This window comes from Papaver somniferum, chromosome 11, assembly GCF_003573695.1.
Source record: "Papaver somniferum cultivar HN1 chromosome 11, ASM357369v1, whole genome shotgun sequence".
In the NCBI taxonomy this organism is placed as follows: domain Eukaryota; kingdom Viridiplantae; phylum Streptophyta; class Magnoliopsida; order Ranunculales; family Papaveraceae; genus Papaver; species Papaver somniferum.
In genome coordinates, this window is record NC_039368.1 from 79,858,294 (window position 1) to 79,883,211 (window position 24,918).

A 24,918-nucleotide genomic window follows, 5' to 3' on the forward strand; every position below is an offset into this window, starting at 1 on the left:
AATCTAATCCAGCACCACCAATATGATCTTCTCCTCAACAAGATGTATTACCAACATCTCCATACGAATACGCCATAATGACGTATCTTCCAACATCGATAAGTATCCCATGAACACCAGAATGATTTACTCCTTCCACCATTAGGTCTCTCACATAACCACCTCAATTGGTGGAATGAATCCCTCACATCTCTACGAGATTTACATTGAGGATTCCATGACTAAAACACTTATCCTAGACCTCCTTATATAGGAGTCACAAACTTGTTTCCCAAGTATTAGCCTTCTTGGTTTAGGAAACCAACTCATACTAGGAAACCATGGTCCATTAGGCAACCCATATTATATGTGGAAGTTGACCCAAATTAGGAAACCCATCGTTTCCTTACAATGATAACAATGGAAAACAAACAAGAAGTGACGTATTACGTTCCACCATTCAAACGTCATGGATAAACAATGGAAAACAAACCAGAATCAACGTATTACATTCCAAGAAAAACTGCGACAGAAACTAGAATCGTAAGTACAACCAATTCATGCATGAAACTAGTGCAAGATGTCTGGTTAAACGAGTCGACGAAGAACAAGAATTTTGTATTTTCTCCATTATCAATAGACACTGCTCTAGGTTTACTTGCATCTGGAGCAAGTGGTGAAACCTTGAAACAAATATTAGGCTTCCTCAACTCTGAAAGCCTCGACAATCTGAATTCTGCTAATTCTAAACTCATTGACTCGTTATGTGGGACACGGAAGGAACCCAAACTTGCTTTTGTTAATGGTGCTTGGATTGATGAATCTTGTCCTATTAAACCCACATTCAAAGAAGTTGCCACCGCGGTATATAAAGCAGAAGCTGAAGGATTTCAAAAACCAGGTAATCTAGATAACTCTTAATTTGTTGTTATTGCTTGTATATATCTTTTCCTATTTTCTTAACATGCCTAGAATTCTAAATATGTTATAGTTACCTATTTTTTATTGAAAAAGAATGTGTTGTTGACGAGATTTTGATATCATCTCAAAGCGACTTTACCACTGTATTACAGTGACTCGGAAAATACACTAATTATTGATGTCACTTGTAGTAATATGGTAAATTATCTCGGTGATTATGCAAATGACCTGATTTCGAAACTCATCGGTACTAAATTCCGATAAAAAAGAATAAAATATGTCAGACTTTCTTTTTATACTGTTAGGACCTAGTGTTTTTGTGATGTTTGAAATCACGGCTTGTCTAAAACTACTCATTTTTGTTGTTTTAATGATTTTAATATATTTTGTGTAGAGAGAAGATATGCGGATCAAGGTGAATAAGTGGGTTGAAAAGAAAACGAATGGATTAATCCAAAATCTTCTTCCTGGCGGATCAGTCGCTCCAAATACAAAATTTAAACTTGCCAATGCACTCTATTTCAAAAGATGTTGGAACGAAAATAAATTTATTAAGTCTCTAACCGAGAAGTCGAATTTCTATCTCCCGCATGGTAAAAAACCAGTACAAGTACCCTTCATGTCATCTATAGCAAGACAGTATATTACTTTCTATGAAAAGTTCTGAGTACTTAAACCCCCGTACGATTATTCAGCAACATATGAAAATGCTCGTTCTCCAATTTTCTGTATGCATATAATTTTACCTGAACGACGATATGGGCTTGGTGAACTTATAACTAAGTTGAGTTCTAATCCCACTCGTTTTCTGCAAAAGCATGTCCCTCGCAATCATAGTTTGGTTCCGACAGGAGAATTCAAGGTCCCGAAGTTCAAAATCCTTTTTAATTTTGAAGCACAAAAAGCACTCAAGGAACTGGGCTTAGTTTTGCCTTTTGATCCATCCAAAGCAGAGCTGACGGAGATGGTGAATATTACCGGTAACCTTCATGTTTCGAAAGTTTTTCACAAGTGTTTTGTTGAAGTTGATGAAGAAGGAACTGAAGCCGCTGCTGCTACTGCTTTTGCGGGGGCGTATGGGGCACGTGCGGCTCCAACAGTTGCACCACCTCCTCGTGTCGATTTTATGGCAGATCATCCTTTCATGTTCATAATACGAGAAATGCAAAGTGGTGCGGTGTTGTTCATGGGGCATGTCCTTAACCCTTTTTTACCTTTGTTAAATTTGTGATGGTGTCATGGGATTTTCTCCTTAGCTAGGTCTCTTTTTAGTTTCATTACGCACGTAACCTAGAACATCTTCCTTTTTGAATATTTTTTTTCTTTTTTGAATTCTCGGGTTCTTTGTCAGTGACTTCAGTGGACTGAAATGTTACTTATGTTCAATTACAATTTATATAATAGCTATCGATGTCTTACTCTTTAGAATGAGTACCACGGAACTCCATATTGAATTCACTAAGCTAAGCCCATTATTATTAATTGTACCATGCCTTTTTGATGTTCTAATTTTCTAAATATGTTAGTTACTTTTTTTTTCTTTTTTAAAACCGATTTTTAGAAGTGAATAAGTTATAAGTTGGGTTCATAACCAAAATTTAATGTAACTTGTACAAATACAAAGCCAACTTATTGGAAAGCAAAAAAAAATAAATAGATAAAAGAGTGTATCGTTAGTTTCTGAAAATGACTTCTTAAAAGAGTAGAACAGGGATATTCGGGTTTTTGTGCTTTTCCATTTGGGTGTATCACGAGAGGAAATAATTTTTGTCATTTCATGCTTAGAGCTAGCTATGGCTACTCGTTTAAAACGTGTAATAGAAAATTGTGCATACATATAGATCCTTGGAATTCTCTAGTCATATCGAAATACAAATGTTTGACCGTTCTTCCGCATTTTGGCCTCAAGTTGACATGGGGGGTTAGGGCTGCACATGGGATGGGACGGTACGTGTTTTTGCATGACTCAGTATCTGTACCACCCTATGGACGGTACCTGTATTTTGTACCTGTACCTGTTTAACTTGGTACGGGACGGGACCGGTTTTTTACCTGTAGCATATCTGCATACTTATTACTGCATATGTAAAAAAAAAAACAAGAAAGCAAAGCAAAAAATCTTGAAAGTTCTAAGTTTAAAAACTTTAACTGTTAAGACTTAAGCATGTTAAGACCTGAATTCATACATACTTTAAGAAAAATCTTTAAACTTCTAAGTTCAACAACATCAAATGTTTAAGAGTTCAAGTAGAAAAAACAGAAAGCAAAGCAAAAAAAACAGCATTTCAGCAGTTCGGCTTTGGCAATTGACCACTTTCATAAGTTTGGAGCGACAAAAAACGAACTCCATCTCCAAGCATCAAGCATCCAAGACCTCTGACAGTTGAACTACACCCAAGATGTCTGCAACAACAATTTATATTTCAGTTTATGCATAAAAGGCATGAGTTGAAATCTAACAACAGGCACAGATAACCAGCAATCTCTGTTAAAGGACAATAATAAAAAAAATACATTGACATTCTAAGCTTTATCAAGTGTGAATGTGGGTCTTTGATTGTCAGCAAATAACATAAGGCATGGAGAGTAAGACTTAAAACCCAATGGTAATGTTCTTGTTCAGAAAGAACAAGGAGTAATCAACAAGGTATTATCGAACAAACACATGAATACTGAAATAGTAATCAAACAAAGAAAAGTTTATATTACCTTCCTCATCCTTGGAGTTATCATCTGGTACATAATCAGCTAAAAGATCAAGATCAATGGGTTTGCTTAACCAGCTTTGATAACAGAGCAAAGACTCAACTGTTCTTGGAGATACAGAACTTCTCCATGGACTAAGCACACGCTTTCCGGTTCTAAAAGCTAATTCAGAGGCAACCGAAGACACTTGCATGGCTAATATATCCTTTGCAACACATGAAAGTATCTTATACCTGCTACTGTTAGCCTGCCACCAAGCCAGAATATCAAAACTAGACTTGCCTGTATTGTTCCCATTCGATTCAGACTCATCAAACACTTCCATTAAATACATATCCAACTCTGTTATTGTTGCCTCAGCAGCTGATTGGTTCTTCTTGTGCCTTTTCTTCCTTGACTGAAGAGTAGCAAGTCGACCACCATTTGGAGCAATAACTGAGTTCTCAACTACAACACTACTAGATGAACTTGACACCTCCTCATTAATTGAATGAAAAGACTTGTATTCTTCAAAGAGTATCTTAAAGTCCCTCTTGACCTGTCTCATAACTGTATTAACCCTAACAAGGTCTTTCTCATATAAACACTGAAGATCAAATTCTAAACCCTTCTCCTTCTCTCTTGGGTCCAACAGTTGAGCGAAAAACAAGACAAAATTCATCTTTTCATAAGCACCCCAATAAAAATTGTACTTTTTAAACATAATATCAGCCATACGAGCAATAAATGGATCATTAGTTGCATTATCTCTAAACTCAACTAACTGTTCATGGATGAGTACTACTTCCCACAAGAAACCAGGAGTTGTAACAATTGTGGAGGCAGAAAATCTAACATTAGCATCAAAAAATATCTTTAAGCACTTCACAAGACCTCTAGCATATTTCCAATCCTCTTTATATGGAGCATGTTGACGAGGCTTTTTCTTCTTGCTGTTAGTCTTTTTCTTCCCCTTTTTATTGCAATCATCCTCAACTTCCCCTTCAGATTCAGAACTAGAGTAATCGTCAAAAGCATTATCAATTTCCATGTCATAATTATCAGTATCAGGTAAAGCATCTTTCCTTGATTCTTTAAATATGTACTTCTGTCTAAAGTCCCTATCATGCTTTTCTAACCTTTTGAAAACCTTTTCATACTTTTCAGCAGCTTCTAACATTAAATAAGTACTATTCCATCTACTTTTCACATCCAAGATCAAACCTTGCTTATATTCAATATTTTCTAATTCACAATAATTTTTAAACCTATTCAACCTAGCAGGAGATCTAGTTACATATTTGATAACTGACCTGATCCTACATATCGACTTATTGTAGAGTCTGACTGCATCTCTTGTCACAATGCCAAGAACATGAGCTGCACATCTGACCTGATAAGAGTGAAGTGAACAAATCAGAAATGAAATGTACACATATATTGAATTAAACACATGCATTGAAAAGTTACAGAGTTACATGGAAATATTAGTATTTAGAAATGAACAAATCAGAAAAACTAACTTAGGGCAAATATTCGGCTCTAACTGGAGATGAAGTCTAACCAATCAAACTTTGCTTCAAATATTCAATTACCTTCGTATTAGCACTAGCGTTGTCTAGAGTAACCCCAAACACATCCTCAAGACCCCAATCCAATAAACATCTTTCTAACATTTGACCAATATCAGTGCCTGTGTGACCTTCAATTTGACAAAACAAAATGATCCTCTTTTGTAACTTCCAATTTTGATCAATAAAATGAACAGTTACGCAGATGTAGTTATTATTGTTAGTTGAAGTCCATGTGTCAGTTGTCAAGGACACCCTCATTTTGGTAGATGCAAAGTAACGTTTCAGAATAACTTTCTCATCGAGATAGAGTTATAACAAATCCCTATAAATGGTCATACGACTCGGCATTTTGAATCTAGGCTCCAACATTTGACAAAATGCCCTAAACCCTTCACCTTCAACAATTATGAATGGCTTCTCATCAACAATGATAAACACAAGGTACATGTACAGATGTTGGGTGAATAGAGGAACCAACTTCAGTTGCAGCTTGACTTTGAGTTGCATTTGCATCCATCTGAAATGAAAAAAACAAGTTAAAAAACACCAGAGTTAGAACATTAAAACAACCAACATTCAGATATTACACATAGCCAAACAACAAACCCCCATTTCAACAAAAGGCAAAAAATCTCACAGACCAACACTTTTTTACCACACTTGACAAGATTAACTTAAAAATTACAAACCCAAAGTAGAGAAATACACCCTGATATTCCCTATTTATCCATATCTCATTTGCAATTTCACAAATATATACCTCAAATTATACGATTTGAACCCTTTCAATTAAATCATTAGACAAGTAAACCAGGATACATGAATAAAAACAAAATGAAATTATGGAAAATATTAGGGTTTGTTAATTATACCTGAAGAAGATGTACCAGGATGATATTTTGTCTTTAATGAAAATGATTTTGATCCAAGATAATGAGAAGGAGGTGATTTGATTTCTAGGGTTAATCTTGCAGTAAATAGAAAACAAAGATGGTGGTGCGGTGGCTCAGAAGATGGTGTTAGAACTTAGAACTGGTGATGATGATTAGAACTTAGAACTGATGATGATGATTAGAACTTAGAACATGGTGGTGCTTCGATGGCCTCTCGCCTCTTCTCTGAGAGGAAAATGAAGAAAACCTGAGAGAGGAAACAAGATATGAGGGGAATACGATGGAGAAGGGGTATAACCCCTGCTATCAACAGCTAGGATTTAACCCTAATTTCAACGGCTATAGATCCTCGGTACTACGGGACGGGACGGGAATAGCATAGAACCGTTACTCGTACCTACTTTAAGCACGATACCAGTTTTAATACATGTATCTGTCCCATCTGATCGCGATTCCAGGACGGTACCGGTACGATTCTTGCAGTTCCGAGACGGTTTCATGGGACGGGACGGTACCTGTGCAGCCCTATGGGGTTGCCGGATTTGATTGATTAGTTGATTTTCCAACCGAATATTTTTCATCATCATTGAATTTTATTAATTGTGTACAACAATGTTTGCAGATTGTTGGGCCCATTTGTCACCTACCTGTCTTAAAGAGGAACATATCCATAACACAAATCTGATCCATACATGACTTGGCTTTTCGGATCATTTCCTTTGGATTTGGTATGCTCACGCAATTACAGTCACCTACTAGATCCCTAAAATGGTTGAGGGAGAAGTAAAGTGTATGAGACGGAACTCAATAGGAGTTTTGTTAATTTCGGATCATTCTTCTTGTTCTTGTCATTTTCAAAAAACTATAAGAAAAAAATATAATGTGCTTCTTAGGTGTTTGTGAAGTAGTTTCTAATAGCCTTGAAGGCGTTTCATTTGATTGTTACAATCGTTTCAGTTACATCAACAACGACGATTCCCACCGCCATGAAGGGATACTTCGTTTCCATGAAGATCTATGGCCACCGAAGTGATCATGATATTGATGTTGTGTGCATACGGTTCCCTTTTAGGACAATTTTATCTATCTTATTGAAGAAAACAAAGAACAAGACAGATTCTTCAAATCAAAATGGCAGAATCTTAATTCACTGGCCATCTCTCGAATATCATCAAGTTTGTTGGTGAATTTCATGTTTTTTGATACGTATGACGTATTACAATTTACTTGTAATTGTGATACAAAGCGTTTGTATTTTATCATGTTTTTCATTTTGATGTAAGCAATCTTACTTATTAATGAAACTTAGAGGTTTCACCTCTTCCTTAAAAAAAAAATTCATCTCTTGCAACTAATTTTTGCCTCCCTCAAGCAAATAATATTTCACCTGCATAGATTTAAATCTCAAATGTTCTTTGAGCTTGCTGTATTTGATGATTAGGCTGTTACGGTCTTGTGCGAAGAGATTGTGAATCTGGAGATTTAAGAGAAGATGGTGGTTTTGTTTCTATCAATTTTAGCAAGACGAAATTAATTTTGTGGAATCAAATGATTCTAACACATAAAATTTAGATTTTCGCAGAAAACCCTAATTGAACCACAAAGACCTTGATTGAAAATTTTAGTCTCAATCCCCATCTTTAATATATGGAAGGAGAAAAGCACCTACACCAAAATAATCACATGGGATCGAGAACAAAAAATCCACCACTAGCAGTGGATTCAACCATCACCAGCATCTCCATCTACATCCCTAGTGCCATCAAACTATTCAAATCACCACCAACACTGATTTTGTTTTCTTTAACTCATGAATTAAATTTCGGGAAATAATGATTCATAAATATGATCATGGAGAAGAGATTAATCCTTAATTTTGACTTTAAATTTATTGAAATTAAAGAATCAACAAAGCATCAAAAGCATGTTCTGCAATAATTCCTATTGATCTTAGTCGGCAAAACTGTCTTCAAGTAGTAGAACCACCGCTACCAACAAAATCTCAAACCTAATCCGATGGGTTCAAGAAATTATTCGCCATTTTAAATCTCTTTCTTCTGTTTTTTTTTTGGGGAAGAACCGAAAAATGAAGAGAGAGGACGTAGAGAAAAAAAAAGATGGAAGACTTCACGTGAAAAAATGACGTGGTTTTAACTTTTTGGTACAGCTCATCCGCCACATTAGACAGGAAGGAGAAGAGGAAGAGGAATAACATTTCCCGTATGTATATGATTTATAATGATAAACTATAATTTCTCTTTTGTTTCGTATAAACTAACACGGAGGTAATTAATTGAGATTTCAAATGGTTTCCAGAGAGTTTCCAAATCTACTTTTAATTCATAGAGAATTTTAGAGAGTCTCCTAATGTCTCTTGTTATTGGTTATAGATTTTTTTTAAGTCATTTAAATGTTATGGAACTCCATGTTATTGGATTAGGATTTCATAAGATTCACTGCAATTCCCCTATTATTCGAATGAGAACTAAAAGTCAATGATTTAGAATTTTCAGAGATTTGGGGAGACTTTTTTCATGAAAATAGGCATGGTAGAAATCTCTCCACAAAAGGTGATATTTTGGGAGACTTAGAAATTTAGGAAATATTTGTTCTGAGAGTAGGACCAAATTTTTTATCTTCTTTTTTGTTTGAGGTGATGACCAAGGGATGAGCCATTTGCGCACTAATACAACCAACCTCATCTGAATATATTGGACATCTCCTACGTCTTATTCTTTGCCCTCGTGTATACCGACCGATCTTTCTCTTTGCCACTTCAAAGGACATCTTCTCTGATGAAACAACAAAAAAATGCTAACCAATGATCAGATAGTATAGCAAATAAAAAGATGTGGGATGACCGAAAACTTAGCCATAAGACAATAGTGAGATTTATTCATAGAATGAAAAATATTTTAATAGGTGTTTCTTGTACTTTTATTAACATTGTAACGTGCATAATAAAATAAAAAGTCGGTAGATGTTTTAAATTTTTAGTTATATATTATACATTTTTTGTCTTCATAAATCACATAGACTCTTTATGAATCTCGATTTTTTGTCTCTACATGTCATAAAGACTCTCTAAAATATTCTTTAAGAATCACTAGAATTCTCCAGATTTTCAGAGAATTTCCAGAAGTCGCTCAAATAAAAAATTTATGAAAGTTTATAGAAATATCATTTGACTGCCCTTGTAAATAGTTGGATTACGATAAAAATGTCGTTTAAACTATATAGCCGGATTACGATAAAAGTACAAGTATAGATAAAATGGCATCCAACATTCTCTTTATAATATTTAAATTTGAATTTATCTGAAGGAAAGACGAACTTCAGAAAGCCTCTTAAATTTATTAGACCAAATGCTCAACTTGGATAAATCGTCAATCTCAACTTAAAGTAACCTCCAAAGATATGTAGGAATTTTTGGAGATACATTTTTCTTTTTTCAGCATTCCACCTTGGGAAAAGAAGTTTCATCAAAGGTATAATGATTCTCCAGAATAAGCAGAAACCGATTTTAATAGGAGTTAGTAGTAGATGCATTATGTGTCAAAAATAATATTACTTTCTCACTACTCAAAATGTATAATACAACAAGGGCAACAAAGAATCATTCCCACATAGAAGTCTTAGGTTGTCAATATGTTTTCGGTTTCTTTTATAAAATAATAGCAGTATTTTCTGATTTCTATGTAATTAAACTAATATAAAAGCAAAACAAGAAAGCAAGGCATGCAAATCAATAAAGTGAGAATATTGGATAAAGGTTTCATCTTCAATTTTAAACAAGTATTGAATGTATGATTAGAATTCATATTTAATCTCGCTATCATCAAGAGCCATAGAGTATCAAGAGAGTTAGTTACTTCGTTGATTTCCTAAAATCATCACACTTCCATGTAAAACGATGAAAGTATGAATACTACCCAAAGAATAGCCCGATGCCTTGCACTAATCAAGTTCAATTCCGGAAAGTGCATTAAGATTGGTGAAATAGGCTAATTAATGCAATTGAAATACATTGCGCAAACAATTCAGATAAAGGTCAATTTCTACATGAATCGTTAATGTGTTATGACATGTGTCGCCTATCATTGGAGCGTACATGGGGTACGTGGTGCTTATACAACTTCTTTGGACACAACTCTTTTAACTACTCGGTAAAAAATAGTCATGATTGCAGTCGAATAGAAAAGCAAGAAAGAGTGAGAGAAGTCATCAAAAATCAACTTTGATTGAACTGTAATTTGTTTCGTGTCCATTTCAAGTAATAAAAATGTTGTAAGAATGATTAGAGTTTATAACTTAACCAGGAACCCAAGTGGCTGCTTGATCTGTTCTGTCTGTGTTTCTCTCTTTATTTCTTTTTTTCCATCGGCTTCTCTCTTTATTTATCAAACAAGAATTCATGGATTCAGAAGAAATGTTTGATTACTATTTTAATTATGATCTTTATAGAATTCAAGAAGATGAAAGGATTGTTGCTCAAATCCAACAACAAGTAAAAGAAGAAGAAGTGTGTTTACTTTGTGAGCCAATTTATACCAGTCCGTATTATCTTCACTCATTTGCTATATTGTAGTTCATCTTGTTGTTATTTTCTGTTCTTGCTCAATGTTTGTTTCTCTGGATATATATATATATATATACTATGGTATACATAAGTCTTACATCTGTTTATATTAAGATCTAGTGGTCTTTTTCCACTAATTAATGAGGACAACATCTGGGTAAGGGGCTCTTTGGTTTTCGACAATGGTTCTCAGTCTCTGTAAAAAAATAAAGAGTGCAGCTTCATCAAGTAATGTACGACCATAATCAATAATATATTACGACTAGTACAGTTTATGTACAAAAGCAAAGATTATCAAGATGTTCAAGAAATTTATGATATCGAGAAAATATACATTGTGAAGAATCAAGCGGTAAAGTACTTACACCATGATCATTTGTACTTATATTATTTTTATTTTCAGTTTGTGTTTATTTCTCTTGTCAAAAAAAAAAGAATTTGGGACAAAGTCATCACTATGCTAGGTCCCTTGTTAAAAAATGAAAAATGGAAAAAAAAAAAGACAAGACAAGAGAAAAGTTCATTAGGTTTATTATTAGTTTTATTATTTTTGTTTGTTTTCGTTTATATTTTTTTTATTTTTCTTGTCTAAAAAAATGAAAGAAAAAAAAATAGACAAGAAAAATTCATTGTATCATATTTTGGTTTGTTTAGTTCATTATTAGTTTTGTATTCTTTCAATAAAGCCAGTGAAAGAAGAAATATCCATAATGAAGTTTCAAGCAACAAGGAATTAGAGGAAAACATCACATTTTCAAGATTCCACGAAGTTCAAGAGTTGAAGACCGAAGACGAAAACGAAGATGAAGGCAAGGATTGAAGACCGAAGACGTTTCTATGGACGTTGTGAGAGTGGTGCTAACTGCACGTTGAACGGATAACAAGGTAAGTAAGCATATTCTCATCCTTATTAAGTGGTTGATTTCCTTCTTAGAGATCGCCAGGAAAAAAAATCACAATTATAAAAGATGTGGTTTTCAAAACGTTTCGGAGGGTTTTTGCCTTCTAACCATTAAACGTGTAGAAGGATTTCTCTGTTCATTCCTATCTGGACACGTGTGTAACCCATAAAAAAGTTGTTTATTACTGGGAGCCATTTCATAAAACCCTTTTTCGTGAGGCAGAGTCGAGATTTTCGATCACTCTTGAACCTGAATTTCATCCATAGTGCATGGTTATTTCTCTCTCAATTTTTAAGAATGAGATTGTGTTCTTTGATATGTTTAACTTCTTATGACTAGTGTGCAAAATCTTTATGTCTTCTTAGCGCGTTGGATGCTATCATTTCGGAGAACTTGTAAGTTGGAAAAGTAGGTTTTGTGGATATACCTCTTGTAAACTCTCACGAGACTAAATTAGTCCACTAGGGACACCTAGGGATTCAAAGGCTTGTTACTCACTAAGTGTAACTGTAACCTTGACGAAAGGGAGTTTTATGTATTTTAGTTTAATTAGATTTTCTCGAGGACAAGCAAAGTCTAAGTGTGGGGGAATTTGATAAGTGTTATAAATACCTTGATATTTATCTATTGTTTATGCTTTCTGTGCGAGTTTTCTCGTAAACTATGTATCTTATGTTTGCTTTTGAGCTTAATAGGTGTAATGGAGTCATATGGCGAAAAAGAAGAGAAATAAGAGGTAAATGCTTTACTTGGAGGCATTTTGTGTTGATGGAGGTGAATATAGCAAGCACACAAGTCTTAAATCACTAAGGGGTTGCCATTTCTGGTGGCTCTTATCTATAGCAGCGGGTGCCTAAGTCCTGGTGCCTTATAACCTACTAGTCTAGGATGAGTTCAGATTCAAAATAAGAAAAATTGTCTCAGACACAAACCGGCTAGCCCATTCTGCTGCTGCCAAGACCTCTACTCTCCAGCAAGCTCAAGTTCACAGATTCGAGTTCAAGAAGGAGGAATCGATGATGGATACTAGTGATAACAATGGGTTCATGTATGTGTAGGAATGATGAGTGCTCGATATTTGGTGAATTTATTATGAAACTAAATCTAGGGTTTGATGTTAAACATGGAATTGTGAAGTTGGGTTTGTTTGAGAAACAAATTTACAATAGAAGAAAGAAATGGTATGGATCTGTGGATGACATGGATTTGCAAAAATAAAAGGAAGATATCGATGTGTGACTCAGGGAAGAAGAAGATGCAGAAATTGAAATCATAGATTGAATGGTGGTTGTGTTGATTGGAAGTTCGAAATGGAGGGTATAGCAGATGAACTGAAGTGATGTGATTTGTAGCTGCATTTGCAAGCAGGTTATCCGGAAATTCAAGCTACAAAATGAGCTTAACCGTATCCGTTGTTCCAATATGCTCTTCCATAATAAGTACCTGAAACAAGAGTTCTCAAAACTATGTTAAGAACCAGAAATCAAGAAAAACACAACAAAAAAAACTAACAACAAAAATAAGAATCCAAAAACTAAAAACAACCCGCTGCCTCCCCGGCAGCTGCGCCAAAATTTGATCGATGTTGTATGCGTCAAAAATAATATTACTTTCTCACTACTTCAAAATATATAACATAGCAAGGGCAAGAAAGGATCGTTCCCACATAGAGGTCTTGGGTTGTCAATATGTTTCGTTTCCTATATAAAACAATGAGGGGATTTTCTGATTTCTATGTAACTAAACTAATATAAAAGCAAAATAAGAAAGCAAGACACGCAAATCAATAAGGTGAGAATATTGAGTAAAAGTTTCATCTTCAATTGTAAACAAGTATTGAATGTATGATTAGAATTTAGAACTCATATTCAATCTCGTTATCATCAAGAGTCCTCGAGTATCAAGAGAGAAAGTTACTCCGTTAATTTCCTAAAACTATCACACTTCCATGTAAAACGATGCAAGTATGAATGCTACCCAAAGAATAACCCGACGCCTTGCGATAATCAATTTCAATTCCCCAAAGTGCATTAAGATTTGTGAAATAGGCTATTCAATGCAATTGAAATACATTGCACAAACAATTCTGACAAAGGTAAATTTCTACATATGATTACAAGAAAGTATCACTACAATCCGTAATCATATCGTGCTACTTGTATTCAAGATTATCGCTCGATAATAAACCCTAAATTAATTAGCTATAGATATGGATGTGAGTTCAATTAATTCTGGACTTAACTAAACAAGCATTCAATCATATTGCAATACATCCATCATGCAATTGTTATACGCAGTAGAAATCAAACGATAACATTGAGAGAAAACTAATTCATAAAATCAATATATTGGTTGCAAAATCCAACCACATCTTTAACCAATGATAAAAACTAGGTACATGTGTTTTTGGAAATCATCAACATAATCAACAAAGACGAAAACTATCATGTGAAACCCTAGAAACCAAGTAGAAGTCTCCCTAATGGAGTTGTGTTGAGTAGGTGGTCCACAGATATACAACAAGTCTCATATAGGAAAATTGAACTGGCTTCCAATTCAACAGTGAATTAAATTTTTTTTTGGAGGAAACCACTGTGAGGTCAAGCTTATCCTTCCTCAGAACTTATAATCCTCCACTAAAACCAATCAAATGAACATAGTGATAGTTCTTAAAATCAAGAGAATTACATACACGCGGGCTTTTCCTTTCATTCAATCTAGTTTCACATTAATTTTTTTTCAGGATTGAAAGCTCTGATAAATGAAGTAAGGGTTTGAACTATTGTACCATTCCCGAGTCTATGTCAGTTTCCCGAAAAGACTGTCATTTATCTTGCATCTGATTAGGGTTAGCTACGATAACCCATTCAGTTGGACTCAATTGGTGATAATGGTTATTTGTAAGATCACATTCCATTATCAATAGTCCGCTTTTTATTCCTGAAATTTAAATACGAATAACGTTATTCTGAGCTGAACTAACTCCTGCATCATGTTGCCACCATGTTGTCCACCATTTTTTCATGTTTCCACCATTTTTTAACTCCTGCATCATGTTGCCACCATTTTTTATGTTGCCACCATTATGTCAACCAGAGAGGAATGAGGATAAGAAACTTGATTTTATAGCTACAGTGGAGAAAGTTGTGGTTGAATGCATATGAGGGTTACTATGTGAGATAGCTAGGTTGAAAAGAGAGTTACGTGGATGAAATTGGGATGTCCTTAACTGGTTGAGTATGAAGAATGAACCTAATAATTAAAGTTGGATTGAGCTTAGTTATTGAGGTTTTGATAGAAGTGGTGGCCATAATATACTTGGGATGTATATAGACGAGTTATCGGGTGGAATAAAAAAGGTTCATGCGATGGAATAATGGTGGGTATATTTTGGTTCTGGTTTCTTGGTAAGTTGTTGGGTGAGTCGGTGATGCAACTGGTAGCAAGAGGTGAATTTTTAACAACATAAAGGGAAAGGGTGAGAACTGAAGAAACTGAATTTTCGGTCAATTTCTTTCCTTTAGCACTGTAACGACATGCATCATTAACCTCGTGCACAAAAGATTCTTGGGGATTTTGATATAAGGGTTTAACGATTAAGATTTGATGTAAGGGTTTAACGATTAAGACGTTATTCCTTGATTGCTACAAGGATTCAAGATCTTGACAGTGGGCAATTTTTATTAATGGCGTGGTGATGATTGGTGACTTTCCTGATAAAGATCGTGATTTGAGAACTCTGATGATAATGATGTTTTTGATAATCATCATTGAAGAAGAAAGACAAAATTTTGGGCTTGAAATTTTCTCGAATATTTCACTTAGTCGAGTTAGACTTGAATCTTGCATCTTCAAACTAAAATCCTCATCATTGGCAGAATTAACATTTTCCAAGACCTTAGAAAGGATAAGAAACTTCTTCTGAAAAGGAGAGGGTGGCAAATACACCATCAACTTTTTCGTTTGACAACCCGTATGGAAAAAACCTAATACAATCACAAGTATGTCAACAAAGACCCCTGAACAAGATTATATATAAAGTTTTTCTCTTTTTCTTCCAGAATTAATATTTATAGACCAAAGGGTCCATGAACCTGATTGTGTATAAGAGTTCGTGGACGATCTCAAAAATCAATATCCAAGATCAATCTTGTCATATCCACATTTTAACAAGTATGAAACTTGAAATCTATCTTTCAAGATATGAGTTCAACAAGAACGGGTCTTGTTTTTTATCTCAATTAATATTAACTTAAACTATATAGATTGATTGTTTACTATTTTTTTATTCCTATTATAAAGATAAAATAATATAATGTGGAAAAGGAAAAACACAAGACCTCAGAAGTTTTGTTAACGAGGAAAACAACAGCTGCAGGAAAAACCACGGGTCCTCGTCCAACTTTGAACACCATATTGTATTAAACTTGTACAGGCGTTAGCCTACTATCGGGCTTCAAAATGGAATATAGTTGAGTCTGAATTAAACTTTCAAGAAACTCATCTGCAGTTGTGTTCCTAAGCCACTTGAACCTCTCATGATTGTGGGCACTAGATTCCCTTAGCTGACGTCCTTTACATCCTAAGATTTGCGTCAACCTCAGTGAATACTTTCGATACCAATTTGTGTCTAACATATTTGATTTCATTTTTGATATGTTTCAAACTAGGTTTGGAAATTTGATTGTAATTGGCAAATTACAACAAACCTCACGAATCTGGAACACTTACGCTCAGTTAGATGAGAAGCCTGGATTACACCATCTCTCAAGAACAACCGAAACAAATCAAAGAAGAGTTTAAATATCTATATATCTTGAGGAATCAAAAAGTTTAAGACAAATAAATTTGTGATTTTTATCCATCTCGTTCCTGATATGAGATTACGAAAACCTTAAAGATCAATAAGAATGAGATCCTGATACACGAACTATCAGGTAAAGGATAGTCTGACCTGGCTTCACGAATCCCTAAGTTCATAATCATAACCTAATTATATTTCTCAAAGAAAACCTAGGTTATAGAGGATGACTCTAGCTTAGCGACTAGGACACAAGCATGCCAGGGATGAAGAAATATTATTGCAAGAGTCTCTCTATTTATAGATTTTCAAGGCTCTAGGTAGATTTGAATTCAAGCTAAGAAAGCTTGATATCCAAGCAAACACTTTCTCAGTTTAAACAAAATTCCTATTAGGAATTTATGTAAGCATGTGAGAAGCCTTCCTCAAAATTACACATAAGGATATGCATTCTGGTCCAGGGTTTTGGAACCTCCCACAATGATGGTTCATAGCGGATAAGTAGCATCTAAACTCACAAGAACATAGTGGTGTTCAGTAACACTCAAGACTAATCAATGATCCACAAACACAAAGTGATTTGGTGAATAAATTTGTCGTAAAATTTTCTATAAGAGTATTTAGCAAAGTCGAACGTACATGTATGTTCGAGATCTTTTTCTAATACTAAACTGGGTAAGTTTGCAAACCTCAGAAAGTTCGAGATTTTAGTAACATAAACAAGTTTCTAACTTGTGCCTATTAGTTTTCGTAGCTCTCATAATTGGTTTGAAACTTTCTTAATTAATATCCATAGACGGTGTGCACAGTTGCCTGAGCAATTTCCAGATGATCAACTTGAAAAAAAAAATTGTGAACAATAAACTGTTCTAACTGAGATTGCTAAGGATTTATGAACATTCATTGCTTGAGTCATATTTCAAGAGTTTAACCAAGACAAGCTTGAAATCGAAATTTCTTCTTTGGAATAATAAATCTACTAAAATCATACGACATAGTTTCATAAGATCGAATGGTAAATGAATTGAGTCATATTTCGAGAGTTTAACCAAGACAAGCTTGAAATCGAAATTTCTTCTTTGAAATATTAAATCTACTAAAATCATATGACATAGTCTCATAAGATCGAATGGTAAATGATGTGAGTGAATATGATAGGACAATCTTCACATACCTCTTTGTTGATGAAGTTCTCACAAATATCTTCTTTTGTTCTCCAGTCTTCGATCTTCGAGGGTTATTCAGTGATGTCTAATACTCAACTACCATACTCTATCCTACTCCAAGACTTGACTTTAGTATACTAGAAATCAATATTTAGTCTTGTACATCTAACACTGACAACAAGCTTGAGATATTAAAACTTGCAAGTTCCACCGAGCGAGGCTCTAACACATTCATTAGATTACCAAAATGAAATAATAGTAGCATACTCTGGGGAGATTATCATACTTTAGTTTACCCAGGAAGATATTTTTCGAATGAAGAGTGATTTTCATCTCTTTTGGAACATGTTTGGAAAAATCAAGCTTAATACAGATTCAAGCATTTTTGGGAGAGCCTTTATATGTAATCCATGAACTTGAATATTGAATTAACATACTGGAACTTATATATATTTAAAGGATAGTTTTCCAGGATCGAACTGTTCTATATATTGGAAGCAAATCAATATTGATATTCAAATGAGATCCTTTTAGAGCAGATGAGTCACAATTCAAAATGGATCACATACATAGCCATGATAGGATTGTAGATGGCGAATAAACCAGAAGGTCTTTAATTCTTTTTTAAAAAACAACAGAGAATACTAAAACCATATTATATGTTTTTGAAAGTTTTAATAGTGAAATGATACTTTAGGTCTTCTACATCATCGCTGAAATATTTTGGGATATCGACTAATAAGGTTTCTTCTTCGTATAGGAGATTTGACATTTTTCTAATCAAATTTTCAAATTGTGAGGGGTTTGAAGAAGAAGAAGGTTCTTTTATGGGAATAAATTAGTACAATGTTGAACAGATTCAAAGAAGACAAATCTTAAAAAATAAGAAAAAAACAAAGCAAATCATAAATAGAAAAATACACTTAGATTTCACACAAACATAAAAAATCATTGCGAAATGAAGAGAAAATTGTTTGAAAATGAATGAAGAGAAAATATTCGGAAATGACGAAGAGAGAAACCATATGAATGCAATGAATTCTCACTCAGTTCAGGAAATCAACATGAGGACTTCCTAAGAGGTCACCCATCTTAGTACTACTCACGCCTCTGATACATTATCATCCGTGACAAAATGACATAAATTGTATGCGAATGCATTTATATGTTCGAAATATATACAAATTTAATATCTATATAAGTGTCAGAAGCTTCTTTAGTTGCCAACAGGAACGCTTTTATGCTCCATGTAACATCCTGGAATCATCTGGGACGACTTTAGTTACATTTGCAGCATCACCTTCTACAATAAGACGTACCATATTCAGACGATGATCAAATAATGACTAATTAAACAACTTTGTTTCTTCCATGAAAGGAGAAGTAACATCAAAGGTAATGATACTACATCCAACATCTTTCCCTAAATAATATTGATCAATAGCCCCTGCAACGTCTTTGTTTGGAACGAAAACTACATCAACGTTGATCTTTCTATATGAATAGTCTAGAGCCATTGTCGCAGACTTAATACTGAAGAACTTGTATAATTGGTAGCAGTGGCTTCAGGATTATATGTATGAAAATCTAGTCTTACTTCTTTTCTTTCTGAATTTGTCCCATTGAAAAGAAGCATTTGAGAATATCTTTAACAAATTCTATAATATGCATAATTTAACCCAATTTCGCACCCAGACTAGCTGACTCTCAAGCCCAATTTTACTTAGTTTAACCTATTATTGTAACCCGTTATCGGGTGGCATGGTTTATTAGAGGGGCGACATTCTAATAGGAAAAACAGGGTCATTACATGATCATTCAAGGTGTCCCTTATAAAAAAAATACCGAAAATGACAAATTAACCCTCATAATTGATAACCTAGTTTAGTGATGATAATCAAGTTTAGTGTTAATGATTAATTTCACTTATATGACCTCTAAATCAAAACCAAAATCATATTTTTATAGTTAAAAAAAAGTTTAGAGGAGAAGGTCAATCTCAATCAATTGAAGAAATTAACCAACAAGATGAAGAACCATGACCTGAAAATGCCCGTATATACTTCTAAATTAGTCCCAACTAGCTTTTTGTTGCTTAAAGTTATCTAAAGTACGTAAAAAATTCAATTTTTTACATTTTCAGAGCTAATTACGGTTAGAATTATGCTCATAACCAACCGTAAATCGAAGTTACGGTTCGTAAAAGATGAACTACCAACCGTAACTGGTCAAATTTGAAGAAAATACAATCGTAAAACTAGTTACGATTGGTAACTAAATGCTCGATACGAACCGTAACTGGTAACCAAATGCTTGATACCAACCGTAACTGAGTTACGGTTCGTAAACTAAAATGGTTACCAACCATAACTGAAGAAAATTCTCAGATATAAGAACATACGGTTGGTAATTGAACTATTACCAATCGTAACAACATCAAAATATCCAGTTACGGTTCTGTTGATGGTGGTTTTTAGCTTAGGGTCAAAATCGTAAAACTGTACATCTAACATGACGTCACTATGACCATTAGCACATTTATTGAATCAATCAGCATGCCTACGTAAGAATTACCGGGGTACCCTTTTTTTTTACATGGGTCATGTTCCACGGAAGAACCCTTAATACTGACTGACATCATCTATGCCAAACCCTAATTCTCATGCTACCGCGCCAAGGCGTGCGAACCATGCCAGCCGCACCACTGTGCCAATGGCAGACCATGCCAGCCACATCTCCGCGCCAAGGCATGGCAACCATTCCATCCGCACCAATGCGCCAATGGCATGCCATGCCAGCCGCACCTCCGCGCTAATGGTATGCCAAAACGAAGGCATGCGATGATCAATGACCATCCTTCCATCTGAGATGCAAATCTTAGCCGTCCAAGGTTGCCAAACAACGCATGGTAACCTTTGGCCCAAACCCTAGTTTTGGCCATGCCAAACCGCGCCAAGGCATGTCATTTCGCATGTGCCAATGGCATGCCAACCACCTTGTTGCGCCATACCATCCCAGCCTTCCCTATGCGGCTACCAAAATGAAGGCGTGCGATGATCAACGGCCAAACTTCCATCTTAGATGCAAATCTTAGCCGTCCAAGGTCGCCAAACAACGCATGGTAACCTTTGTCCCAAACCCTAGTTTTGGCCACGCCAAACCGCGCCAAGGCATGCCATGCCACATGTGCCAATGGCATGCCAACCACCTTGTCGTGCCATACCATGCCGGCCTTTCCTATGCGGCTACCAAAATGAAGGTGTGCGATGATCAACGACCACCCTTCCACTTAGATGCAAATATTATCCGTCCAAGGTGGCCAAACAACGCATGGTAACCTTTGGCCGCGCCTAAACCACGCCAAGGCATGCCGACCATGCCACATGTGCCAATGACATGCCGCGCCATCCACCTTGCCGCGCCTAAGCCATGCCATGCCGGCCTTCCCTTCACGGTTGCCTAAACGAAGGCGTGCGACAATCAACGGTCACCCTTCCATCTTAGATGCAAATCTCATCCGTCCAAGGTCACCAACCAATGCATGGTTATTTTTGGCCCAACGCCAAAACCTTAGTTTGGCCGCGCCTAAACCACGCCAAGGCATGACGACCATGCCACATGTGCCAATGGCATGCCGCGCCATCCACCTTGCCACGCCTAAGCCATGCCATGCCATCCTTCCCTTCACGGCTGCCAAAACGAAGGCGTGCGACAATCAACGGCCACCCTTCCATATTAGATGCAAATCTCAGCCGTCCAAGGTCACCAACCAACACATGGTAACCTTTGTCCCAACGCCAAAACCTTAGTTTTGGTCACACCCAAACCGCGCCAAGGCATGCCGGCCATGCCACATGTGCCAATGGCATGCCAGCCACCTTGCCGCGACATACCATGCCGGCCTTCCCTATGCGGTTACCAAAACAAAGGCTTGCGACGATCAACGACCATCGTTCCATCTAAGATGCAAATCTTAGTCGTCCAAGGTCGCCAACCAACGCATGGTAACCTTTGGCCCAAAACCCTAGTTTTGGTCACGCTCAAACCGCGCCAAGGCATGCCGGCCATGCCACATGTGCCAATAGCATGCCATCCACCTTGCCGCGCCAAACCATGCCGGCCTTCCCTATGCGGTTACCAAAACAAAGGTTGGCGACGATAAACGACCATCCTTCCATCTAAGATGCAAATCTTATCCGTCCAAGGTCGCCAACCAACGCATGGTAACCTTTGGCCCAACGCCAAAACCTTTGTTTTGTACACACCCAAACCGCGCCAAGGCATGCCAGCCATGCCACATGTGCCAATGGTATGCCAACCACCTTGCCGCGCCATACCATGCCAGCCTTCCCTATGCGACTACCAAAACAAAGGCTTGCGAAGATCAACGACCACTTTTCCATCTAAGATGCAGAACTTAGACGTCCAACGTTACCAGCTAACGCATGGCAACATTTGGCCCGATGCCAAGCCCTAGTTTGGTCGCGCCCAAACAAAGTCAAAACCCTAACTTTTGGCCGCGCCTAAACTAGGCCATATTAAAGCCGTACCGGCCATGATTTCATGCCACTGGCTACCAAACGAAGGGTTGCAATAATCAACGGCTACCCTTCCTCTCAAGATGCAAAATCTCGACCGTCGAAGGTCACCACCGAGCCGGAAAGTCTCCCAAACTCAAATTTCCGAACAACAACATGCTACATGTTTTCCACGAAAACACTCGAGACATCAACACATGTCACAAACTGGGGGATGCTCATTGGGTATTAGTTTGGCGGTTTACAGCGTGCGGCGTACACTACGCCAGTTATAAGACAGTGTCATAAGGATGAGGCGGTTAGTAAATACAATGTGTACTGGTGAAACACTTTATTTTATGGAACATCAATTCCAGGCGTTCCCGGTTACCACCTCCTCCCATTTACTCATCTGTTTTCCATATCTTACGAGACCAGAGTACGTTTCACTTCGACTTGAATAAATAGGTCTTACCTATTTCCACCGAACAACAAGTTCAAGTCAGGAGGATACAACACTCAGAAAATATTTGCTATCTTTCCATTTGTTAGCTTCCCACTTTCTGATACAAGTCGTGAAACAACTACTCTTCCAGAATCAACTATTCTGGTCTCAACACTCTCTTCGCTTCCCTCCCCAAAACCAACCCTTCTCCTTCACTTTGTGACCGAAGCAAGTCTGGAACGACCATTTCTTGGTTTAGGCCGGATTTGTACATATTGATCTCTCGAATCTAAAGTACTCCCTTGCAGTACATTGTTTAGGGTTTAAACTCGTTTCTCACCCACACACCCGAAATTACCAAAATCAGCAGAAATCGTTTTCACCCTCAAACAATTGGTGACCACAGTGGGAAGTTGATCTTTCGGTCACGATGTCAATTTTCAATCCTCGATCTCATACCTCGACCCAGACATCAGGACAGTAAAATCAAACGATCCGTTCAGGAATCGACGACTCAGCTACTAGGAGGCTCGATTATCATTCGTGATACATCAAGGGACGACTGGGTACTTTCGAGGGGTTAGAAGCAAACGATCCGCCCAGGGATCGACAACACGACAAGGAATGATTGGTGACATTCCACAGTCACGACGATGTTTCCCACAAAACTCGGTCTTACATCCGGGAGATTTCTTTTTCACCAGAAGATCCAAAACCGAGTAATTCTTGCCTAGACAAAATACGTGGTTTACTACTTCAGGTTTTAACGGGAATGATGAAACCAATAGCCATGTTATGTTTAATCTCATGCTCTCTGTCGACAAGCAATGCTCACGATTCAGTGGATTTCCTGGGATGTTTGCACCATTCGCAATCGTAACCAAAAATCATCGTTATTCTAAAAACAGTTCGTTCCAAATAATAATCCAAAACCCTCGAGGTAACATTTATCTGTCAAACCAAAAATCCAGGAAATCAAAACCATAAACTAGGAGTTTCATTTGCCTTTCAAAAAAAAAAAACCTAAAATAAGAAGTTCAGAAGACAGAAATGCGTTCAAGGAAAGTTTTTCAATAATGGATTGCTCTTCTTGGCAAAAGCATCTTTCGTGCTTTGGAGAGCCGCCCTCTTCAACTTCAGCTTCCTGGACAACTTTTCGACTTCCGCTTCCTTCTTCTTCACCATATCCGCAGAAGGACCTTCGACTGTTTCGGCCAGCAACTTTTCAACCTTAGAAAAATCTTCAACGAACCAAGGAACATTGAACTCGAAGTTTACACACGTTTCACGAGGAACCTACAGCTCGAGAATACATCCTCAGAAACAATATTACCAGTAACATTGCACATGTCGTCAATCGAAGACAAAGCTTCCTCCACACTCTTAACCAACGGAAATCGACTAGTAATTTTCTTGGTCGTGGCGATATGTCCGTAGCTTTCCCATATCCTGGTGTATAGCGCCGCGTGTTTGGCTGGCACGCTAAATCCCCGATCAACACAAGATCCGGATGAGGAACCAGATATGGAGGGTTGAAAGTGGCGCCCGTGACTGCATCAGCAACCGACAAGGGATTCCTAATGACAATTGCACCTGCGGCCACTGGAGTACTCTCCATTGTCTGAGTCACAATGACGTTTTCATCTTGATCAACATCCATTTCAAGGTCGCCCGGTGCGGCTGTCACAGTTGGAGACAAAGTTGTATCTCCGCCAGTCTCCGTCTCATGGTCATCTTCAGAAACGGCTTCCCCCTATGATATCACAGATTAGATATTCTCCAAAGAGAAAGGAAGAGAGGAAAGAAGAAAAAACATGCGGGAGACTCACTGATTCGCTTTCAGACGGACTAGAGGAAGATTCAACACTGCTGTCGGAAGAACTACTCTCGCCATCACTGGACTCTGAACTTTCATCCTTCTCGGGTTCCCCATCACCATGGATAGGCTCAGCACCGCCACCCTCCGTCTCGAGAAATGATGTTTTCTGACTACTTGCAAGTTTGGTAAAGGTGTTCACGCTGCTGAGACCCTGGGAAAGATACAAAGACGGATACTCAGAAAAGAAACAAGGATATACACGATCCAACTAAAGTTAAGAAGAAAAGCATACGTACCCTCATATTAGACGAACTGAAAGTCGGTAGGGCTGTCGAATCTGACTGGGAACTGTCTGCACTGCCTTTAGACCTTCGTTCCTTCACTTGGGGACTATCTGCATTCGGGCTAACGGATTTTCGCTTGGTGGAAGAAGGATCCCTCAGCAGTGGGTGCTCCGCTAAAACCGCAGGAGAAGGCTTACTACGACGATTTTCTACCACATCATTCACGAATCCATGGATAGCGAGAAACTTATCCTGCCAAAATATGTTATATTTGGAGGTTGTTGATGGATTTCGTTCCGCGAGCGGAAAAGGAAGACTTTTACCCGACACAAGAACACTAGCATCGAGAACAG

At 37.0% G+C, this 24,918-nt stretch overlaps 1 protein-coding gene across 1 annotated transcript; it reads left to right on the forward strand.

Moving 5' to 3' along the window:
- The first annotated feature begins 459 nt into the window (after positions 1–459).
- LOC113324638 (serpin-Z3-like) lies at positions 460–2,131 on the forward strand. Its single transcript, XM_026572936.1, has 2 exons — positions 460–880; positions 1,596–2,131. The coding sequence occupies exons 1-2, from the start codon at positions 460–462 to the stop codon at positions 2,129–2,131; spliced, it is 957 nt and encodes a 318-aa protein (XP_026428721.1).
- Positions 2,132–24,918: the final 22,787 nt, after the last annotated feature.